The sequence below is a fragment of the Actinia tenebrosa genome, unplaced genomic scaffold, assembly GCF_029948245.1.
Source record: "Actinia tenebrosa isolate PJP-AT-01 unplaced genomic scaffold, QUT_ActTen_1.0 PGA_scaffold1__47_contigs__length_23844297, whole genome shotgun sequence".
NCBI classification, from domain to species: domain Eukaryota; kingdom Metazoa; phylum Cnidaria; class Anthozoa; order Actiniaria; family Actiniidae; genus Actinia; species Actinia tenebrosa.
In genome coordinates this window covers 5,944,281-5,953,108 of record NW_028292578.1, presented here as the reverse complement: position 1 = coordinate 5,953,108, position 8,828 = coordinate 5,944,281, and the positions used below count along the sequence as shown (strand labels likewise).

At 40.4% G+C, this 8,828-nt stretch overlaps 1 protein-coding gene across 1 annotated transcript; it reads right to left on the bottom strand.

Moving 5' to 3' along the window:
• LOC116305432 (tRNA (guanosine(18)-2'-O)-methyltransferase TARBP1) lies at positions 1–8,780 on the bottom strand. The gene is made up of 6 exons (XM_031715326.2): positions 8,195–8,780; positions 7,205–7,582; positions 5,855–5,924; positions 3,240–5,754; positions 1,016–2,000; positions 1–799 (listed from the first exon to the last, which is right to left on the bottom strand). The coding sequence occupies exons 1-6, from the start codon at positions 8,774–8,776 to the stop codon at positions 452–454; spliced, it is 4,878 nt and encodes a 1,625-aa protein (XP_031571186.1). The 5' UTR covers positions 8,777–8,780; the 3' UTR covers positions 1–451.
• Between the last annotated feature and the right edge of the window lie 48 nt (positions 8,781–8,828).

The following is an 8,828-nucleotide window of genomic DNA, read 5'->3' as shown; positions in this document are numbered from 1 at the left end:
TATTTACTTACTAATAAAAATAAAAAACAAAATATTGACCATTATGAATTCATAAAACATCCTATTTTGATTATCAAAGAACAATTCGCACCACGCAATTCTAAAGTGCTCCAAGTCTTTTTACATTCAATACCTTAATTACCATTTTCTATTTGTTTCATTTTCTTTTACCGCGGTAGTTTAGTTATAAAACCAAAAAATCAAACAAGCGCCGAACAAGCGATGGTCTAGAGTACGTGAAGCGACTTCCTTGATGAGTCTCGTTTGCAGACAAGCATTAAAATCATAAGTGTTCCGCTAAGTTTACTTCATATTATAAAAACACTCTTGAAAATACGACGGTAAGCTAAAAAATAAATTGCCTTGAGCAGTAAATGAATGAATCACTTTTGAAATGTTTGAATATGTCTTGCCACGGATTTGTCTTGCCGATTATTTGTTGTGCGTCGTTTTATTCAGCGGTACTGTGTGCAGTAAGCAGGCGCTGTCTTGTGTATTCCCATATAAGGAGCGCTCCACTGACGTGTACATTAAGAGAACGAATAATACCGACCTGTGGGATCTCCACACATTCATCCAGCAACTGAATCAAATCAGCCGGGATGCCTTCCTTTTCGTTGCCTAGCAACAATAAAGCATCATGAGGGAACTGGTACAGGGTCAGAGGCTGGCTATTGGCCGTTTGTTCTACACCAATCAGCGTGTAGCCTTGATGCCGCATGTCTCGTAGGTATCCTTTAAGCTCCGCTAGTCGAACCTGTTCGATGTCAATCCACTTGGCTGAACTGACACTTAAGGTCTGAAACAAAATGAAAAAAAAAACATATTACCACTTGTTATCCCTTTAGTGTCATTTCTTTATTTACCGGCAGCGCTCGACAAAATCTATAACTAATCAAATTAACAAAGAATCCTATTCCATGGAGTTTTGACATGGGACAACGCTGTGCCACTATTAAAAGACATCTTGAACAGCGTCTACTGTTGTTACGGGTGATCACCATACAACACTAACCTTAAAATTATGGTCTTTCATGATGTCTGTGCTCCCTAGCACCAGTTTCCTCACGCCAAAGATCTCCGAGGTTCGACACAGTCCTCCTAGGTTCGGTGCCTTGTCAATCAACGAGGCTACGACTACGAGGTTGCCCCCAGATGACTTTTGTAAAGCAAGCATCCTCTGCTGCTGTAGGTCGGCCATCATTACCTCTTCCGGGGGGACGATCTTCCACGCGATCATTTTCTTTTGAACATTCAAGACAGCGTTGTCAGATTCTTGACCAGCCGGCTTAATCTCGGTTTCAACCACTTTCAAACTCGGTTTTCTTTCCTCGCGAATTCTTCGTTCTAAATGAACACCAAACTTCTCTTTATTGTCATATGGCATGGTTTGAAAGTTAGCGAGCCTGCGGTCTTTATTGTACAGTGGTATTCTTTGTAAGCTACTCCATATGCTGTCCACGAAAGGTGATTGTTGAAACTCGTCGGGTTCGACCCAAACAGTCTTCCCAAGTACAGATCGCTGAAAATCTTTGGGTTCCACCCACTCTTCTTGTGTGATCCCTGAATGCTTTGGAATAGTGTAGAAGATAGTCTCCATAGACAAATCTCGTATAGGGTGGAAGTCAAAAACGAAGTAGGATTCAAGAAGTCGAATCTTCTCCGCCAGGGTGTCGTTAGCCGCCTTGATAAGTGCCAAGCAAGGCTCTATAATGGGGTTTTCTTTTAACACCCACAGCAGGTTCTCGGATACGCAGCAATACCACATCTTCTGGACAGCCACTTGTGCAATCACGCGTACATTACGATGACTGGCTGTCACCCAGGGGAATGTTGCATTTATTGCAGAGTTGAAAACGAGATCTCGTTTTCCTTGATCAGTGGGTACACAATGAACAGCATACAGCATTGCTATGGTAACCAGTAATGCCGTCCTGCCGACTTTTTTATCTTGGTGATAGAGCAGTTCATCCCAGAGTAGTGTTGTCAGGTATGGATTCCTTATAATACAAAAAAGAAAAAAAACTATCAGGCTTAAACGCTTTATTCAATTTAAAAAAACATATTTAGATACAACACACTAACATAAAGCCAGTATAGACATGCCGTTCTTACTGCGATTCCCAGTCACATGCGACCAACTGAGACCAAAATCACAAACGAAAAATTGAGTTGGCGGACGTCAATCAAAAGGGTTTCTTAAACATGTCTAAAGGATTCCGACTCCGAATTTCATGCAAACGTTTAACTGCAAACTATCAGTATTGACTTATCCTATCTTGAAGAAACTCAAATCATAGTCATAGCTGAGCAAAAGCTTTGCAATCAAGCGTTCGGTGATTCGGAGCCGGAATCCTGTGACATTTTAAAGAAAATATATCCAGAGCGAGAAATTCACATTGACAAGAAGCATGAGATAAGGACGATTTTTGCACGTTTGCACGTGTTCACGTGAGTATTCACATCAGTCCTGGTGTAGAAACCAATAGAAACGATAGAAACCCTTTTGATTGACGTCCACCTAAACTCAATTTTTCATTTGTGATGAAGGTCTAGTTGGTCGCGTGTGACTGGGAATCGCAGTAATTAAAAATCTTCATGTTGTTGGGAAATCAAGGTAGGTTTATTGTAAGAGCACTCGCCTCTAGCGTCTGGGGTCTTGGGTCTAGACTTGGCATTACAGGTGAGTAGAGTTGTTCGGGTCTCTCCCTTTATTCGAGGGCTACCCGATTCCCTTCCCCCTCACGATCTGTAAGTTATCCCGGGCTTCCCCTGGCTTAGATCAGCCTAGAGGAAGGTTGCGGAATCATTTATGGACCCAAAAGTAATAATTTTATTCAAGGCATTTCGTGATTTATATTAGTGTGACTATTTTAACCGGGGCCACCCAGACAATGAGAGCCAATCAAATTGTAGATGAATTCGAAAACAATGCCAAGCCAATGTCTAGCCAATCAGAAACCTAGAATAAGCGAGAATGGTGATTTGTCCCTAATGTTACTTGCATATAGCCATGGATGATGGTTCCTCTTATCTTCCATGACACAACTAGATAGCCAAACTAGATAGTCATCGTCATTTTCTAGCGTGACAAAAAGTTATGTTGAAAAGCTTTTTTTCCCTGCTGGTTTCCGATTGGCTCCACTACCCAAAGTTGAAATGTATTGTTTTCATTCTACAATTTGATTCGTTCTCGCTATCTAGCTTGCCCCGGTTATAGTAGTCACACTGTAACATACCCCGTCAAGATGTTGAGTGCAATCCACTGCTGAAAGTTCTGCACTGACACCTGGTTTTGATCCTGCATTGATGTGAAAACATTCTCAAGAATCTCTCTCGCAAAGTAGCCTTCAGTATCGCGTTTCATAGCCAGCGGCAAAAGTACCAGGATTGTTTGCCATGCGCGGTGTTTCTTGCGGTGATACAGAGAGTTGATGTAAATAGTAGTCTGTGTAGTGTTTATTTCTTGATCCCACACGATGAGACTACGAATAATACTCTTGAATAGGTCTTGGTTGTAAGTGTTGGTAGAGTCTAAGGCTAACAAGACATTGATCATGGTAACACGGACTTGACTGTCATCGCGCATGTCCAATGACTGTGCACTTAAAGAGGATTGGCTACCAAGGTGACGAAGGTAGGATTCAACGTGAGATTCAATCCTATTTGCTTTACCGACCATTGGACCAAACAGCAACATCTGAATGACGATGTCTAGGTGAACCTGTAGACTCTTATGGCACTCTGCCTTTAATTCACTGACCCAAACACTACTTAGCTGCAGGATGACAGCGTGCATCACACCTGGACGGCTTTCTCCTTCATTCAAAAGCGTCTCTAAGTACCATTTGATCTTTTTAGTCAGTGGATGATCTTTTGGGAGCATGAGCAGTACAGGACTAAAAAATACATTCAAGAATACTGGCAAATCTTCCCAAAATGTCGTGTTGCTCCACATGTCTCTTAAGGTTTTCCAGACTACATCGAGTGATCGGCTACAAGAATCCACATCTGTCTGAAGAAGGTTAGGGATCAGAAGGCCAATGGTCTTGATGATTGGCAGAACGTTAGAAGTAATATCTAAAGCATCTATTGCAGCTCCTAAGACATCTTTGATTGGACTTGTAATGACAACAGTTTCACTTGTTTCTGCCTTGTGATCTACATTGTGTTGTAAGAAGAAGGCAGATATTGTCCACAGTGCGCTCATTAATTCTGACACAACGTTTCCCCATGATGAACTGCCTTTTGCAGCATTATTTGCTTTGCTGTCTTCATTCTTTACGCTTTTAACCATTTCTAGCTTCTTGAATTCCATGTTCAACTGGAATGATGGAATAGCATATAATATTTGTTCCGAAGCAGAGGCTGAAAGGTCTTCTTTACATTTTGGTATTATTTCACAATACCAGGCAACAAATAAGACTGATTGCTGAAAATGTACCAATTCTTTGAGTTCATAATTTTGACTTGCTTGGAAACGCTGTATTGTCTTTGCATTGATTTCAACAACATTTTCAACGAACTTGTAAAACTCTGCTCGACTTGATTTCAACGAGCTGTTCGCAGCAAAATCTGAATCTGCAAAAAAGCAATGCAAAGAGTTGCACAAATCAAGGTACGTCTTTCCTGAAGACAATTCATCGTCAGAAGTCGTTAGTTTTCTTTGCATAAGATTAAGGATGTCAGACAACGATTTTTTTAATGATTGACTCAATAAAATGATCGCGTGATTATGAGAACTTGTGTAGTCATCGGCAGAGAAATTCAAAACTCGTAGTATCGTACTCAAGAGTTTTGTGGCTTTTGATAGTTTTGTCTCTGACATATACAGTCGCGTACTTGCGTCATGAAAAATCTGTGTCATGTTGTTCAGGAGAGAAATGAAAGATGAGCTGTGATAATCTTGTCGACACTTGTTTTTATGAAGAGTATCAACTGCAGCAATGATAAGGCGACCAAGGGCTTCAGTATCATTATTTATGGAATCATCAAGCACGTCTGAATTATTCAGAAAACTTTCAACTTTTTTTCCAAGAAAATGAAAAACTCCTTCGCAAAGATGGTTTCCATTTGATGAATTTCCCTTGTTGTGGACATTTTGCTTCTGTGACTCTATTTTCCATAGCCACTCACACAGACCATTCCACAACCAACTCCCTCTTGTAAGACACTCTTCTAAGTTTCCTGTTGCCAAGAAGTGGAAGATAACATCCCAGTCAAGAAGATTGGGGTCTGTAAGGTTGGCAGCTGATGAAAGAATGAATTCCTTTGTTGGAATTCTCATCTGTGTAGGATGCGTTCTTAGCTGGACCAGGATATTCCTCATCTTCTGTAAGGCATCTGAACCCAACACACAAGTGTTGTCAATGCATGACAAGGATTGGCAAATGAAAACCATTGGTACAGAAGTAAACTTCTGATTCTTTATAGCAGTCAGTAGATTAGTAAGAAAGTCTACATGTTGTTCTTTAGGAAGAGATGATAAACAACTATCGTAAAAGGAAACAAGTGCTGTCCCAATTGGTGATGCTTTACCAGTTTCATCATCTGGTCCATAAATAGCATATTCATTAAGCATAGCTTGGAAATGACCTAACAGAAAGGACCAGTTGGTTGGTACAAGTAGAGGGCTTCTAGCCAGGTCCATGGTTAAGATCTCCATCACAGCCCATTTACGAATATATCTGCTTGGGTGTAAAGAAGCCTTGATGACAACAGTTGTTAACCAAGTTATGTGTAGTGCTAGAGAACCTTGAAGACAAAATATAAATTTCTTATAAATTTGTTTTGTAAAGCATTTAAATTTGTTAAGTAATGAAGTAAAGAGAGTAAGATAATGTTGGCAACATACCATCTTGCTTTTTCTCGGTGGCAGTGATAATCTTAGAGATCCTTGGAAGAACTGGTTTAATAACATGAACCTAAACAGAATAGGGTAATGTTCTTTGTCAGTAAACTGATATTATAAGTCTCTTTACCTTGGGCATATTAATGTTTCCCATTTCAGACATATATGTTATTTACTGGCCAGGAGGTCTGGATATAACGGCTTTGGTCCATATATTTAAGACCTCGGGCACAGTTCTTCCCTATCCGGGCCGACTACAGGACGGTAAATAACTTATTCATTTTTTTCCCGTATTATTTTTACTTGTTTTTGTAATCTTTTTGTTTTGTTGTTTAGCGGCAAAGGATACCAGACCACGAGCGCGGGTAGATACAGACAAAATACCGCCCGCTCAAACAGCCAATGAGAATGCACAACTTTTCAGGATACCGGACTGGAAAAAAATAACACGTTATTCCCTTGCGAATAAGATACCTCATTTGTGTTGTATCCATATTTATGTGTCTTGTCATGTGAAGCCGTTAAACAAGAAATGATGAAAAACCATTATACCCAAGGTAAAAGCAGTAAGCAGTATTCTCTGCACAAACAAGCAAAGATCAGTAAGGAGAACAGTACTTGAAATTGACTTGTCATACACACACTTTAACCCTTCAAAATGGATTTCTTCAATGATTTTGGTTTTACTACGGATTTCATCGAAGTGTGGCACGCATTAAAAAAGTCGTCTGCGAATTTGCCTATGAGACGCTGTGACTCCGCCCACTTGGAGGTGTGACTTTGTCTGCATTCCTTTCTCGCGAAATGCACAATGAACATAAACGAACTTGGTTGTGTTTACAGTAGGGGAAAGAGCATAAGTAGTGATTTGAGATCTCTCGTTATATATGATATTGTTGAAAGTGGTGGGGATATCATAACAGGATTTTCTCCTGGAAAATTTGCAGAAATTACTCGAAAACTTCCCCCGCTTCCATACTCAACTTTGAACTCATACCTTCTACTCGCCGCCATAATTTTGAATTGAACGTTGCACGGGAATAGCCGAGAAAGGAATGCAGACAAAATCACACCTCCAAGTGGGAGGAGTCACAAGCGTCTCGTAGGCAAATTCGCTGACGAATTTTTTAATGCATGCCACACTTCAATGAAATCAGTAGTATGGCATACAGTATGAAGGTTTTACTCTAAAAGGCTTTCACTCACAGTGTTAGCTCTATCACTGTCTTTCAAACTTAGCAGGATATTTTTTCTTCACCTTTAGATTGTTAGAGACTCAGGTAACTGTTCCCACCCAGATATCCCAGTCTACCTCGCCCCCACCCTCCACCCCTCCAAGGGTCTTGTTCTTACTTGTGTTTCATTAAGTGTTTCCATCAACAGCACGAATTCTTCCCATATTTCCATCAAATACTTTCTCTGTTGTGTATTCCAGTAGAATATAACAGCACCACAGTCACCTTTAACCTCCATGTTGAGTTTCTGCTTGTCAACAAGATCCAGGGCCCTTTTTAGTAGGTACATAGATCTCTTGCTGGATAATGGGTCTTGAATATAGAGCCCTTCCTGTAGAAGTTCCCAGAACCTTGAGTCCCATAGTATATGATTGCTACTGCTGCTATCAGTAATGAAAAAGTCGGCCAGACTACACATAATAGAATAACAGGACTTGATAACGCCATCGCCATTATGCTTGTCAACAGACATCTCTTTTATCATTCTCCAAACAATCTACAAAACAGCATTTAAGCAAATGTTATATTTTTGCCATATGATATGATATGATACATGTACTTGCAGCTCTTTTGAGACCCTTGTGTTCAGTTGTAAAAGACCCTGAAGTCAACTTTCACTACCTTCTCTATTCTATGCTTATTTTAAAAAACTTATTTTTTTACAACCACCACTCCCCATGCGGGGCTCTTCCATGAGGTTCCCTCCACACGCACAACCACTACATTCTATATTTACAACATACAACACTCAACTCACATGTTGCTTTTTACGGAGGGAGGAAATCAGAGTTTCTGGAGAAAACCATTGTGGCAAGGGAGAGAACAACACAACAAACAAACTCAACTCACATATGATCAAGTCTGAGCCATGTCTTGAACCCAGACCACAGTGGTGAGAGGCGAGCGGTAACAGCTATACATGTAATAGCAGGTTACTTCAAACACTCAAAATACTCCCAATAATGAATATTGAGACTTGTGGTATGCTTGTCTTTGTCATCCCCACCCCCCCCCCCCCCACCACCACCACCAATGCCAAATTTGCATATAAATCTGAATGTATTCAAAAGGTGTAGCTCTCAAACCCTGTTGGTTCGTAGTTACTTACACGTATCCTTTCTTGTCCCTCGGCTGTATCAAGAGATAAAAATAGAGGAAGAACAGAACTAGTAATCTTCATGCACATCAGCTCATCAGAATCATTAAATACAGCCAACAACTTTTCAAACATTTCTTTTCTCAGATCTTCACTGACAACATGCTTGACATCATCCTTCATCAAGTAGCTGATAAAATCAACACATACCACCACAGGAAGCCCAGTTTGGGTGGTTATTTCTTTGGAGTGATTTGAAAGGCCTTCTAAACATAGACTAGCAACTTCTTGGACTAGATTTCTCGGACCAAATGCACAACAGAGTGCTGTGATTTCGTATACAATGTGTATTTCGTGCCTGTTTTCGTGTGAATCTCCAAATCGAACTACTGGAAGGCATAATTCTCGGGTAACACGACACACCAAATCATCCAATAGTTTGTCTTGTTCTTTCAATGTTATGACAACCGATTTCAAAGACAAGTAAAATTCACTGTCACGATTTGATTCTGGTGTCGCCAAATATCGAGATAATAGTTCTAAAAGTTGATCAGGGCTCAAATGCTCTAAAAAATGTCGTAAGACACCAGCCATGTTGCCGGCCACGTGGATATCGTGGATATAGGGTTCTTCTGTTTGATTCCGA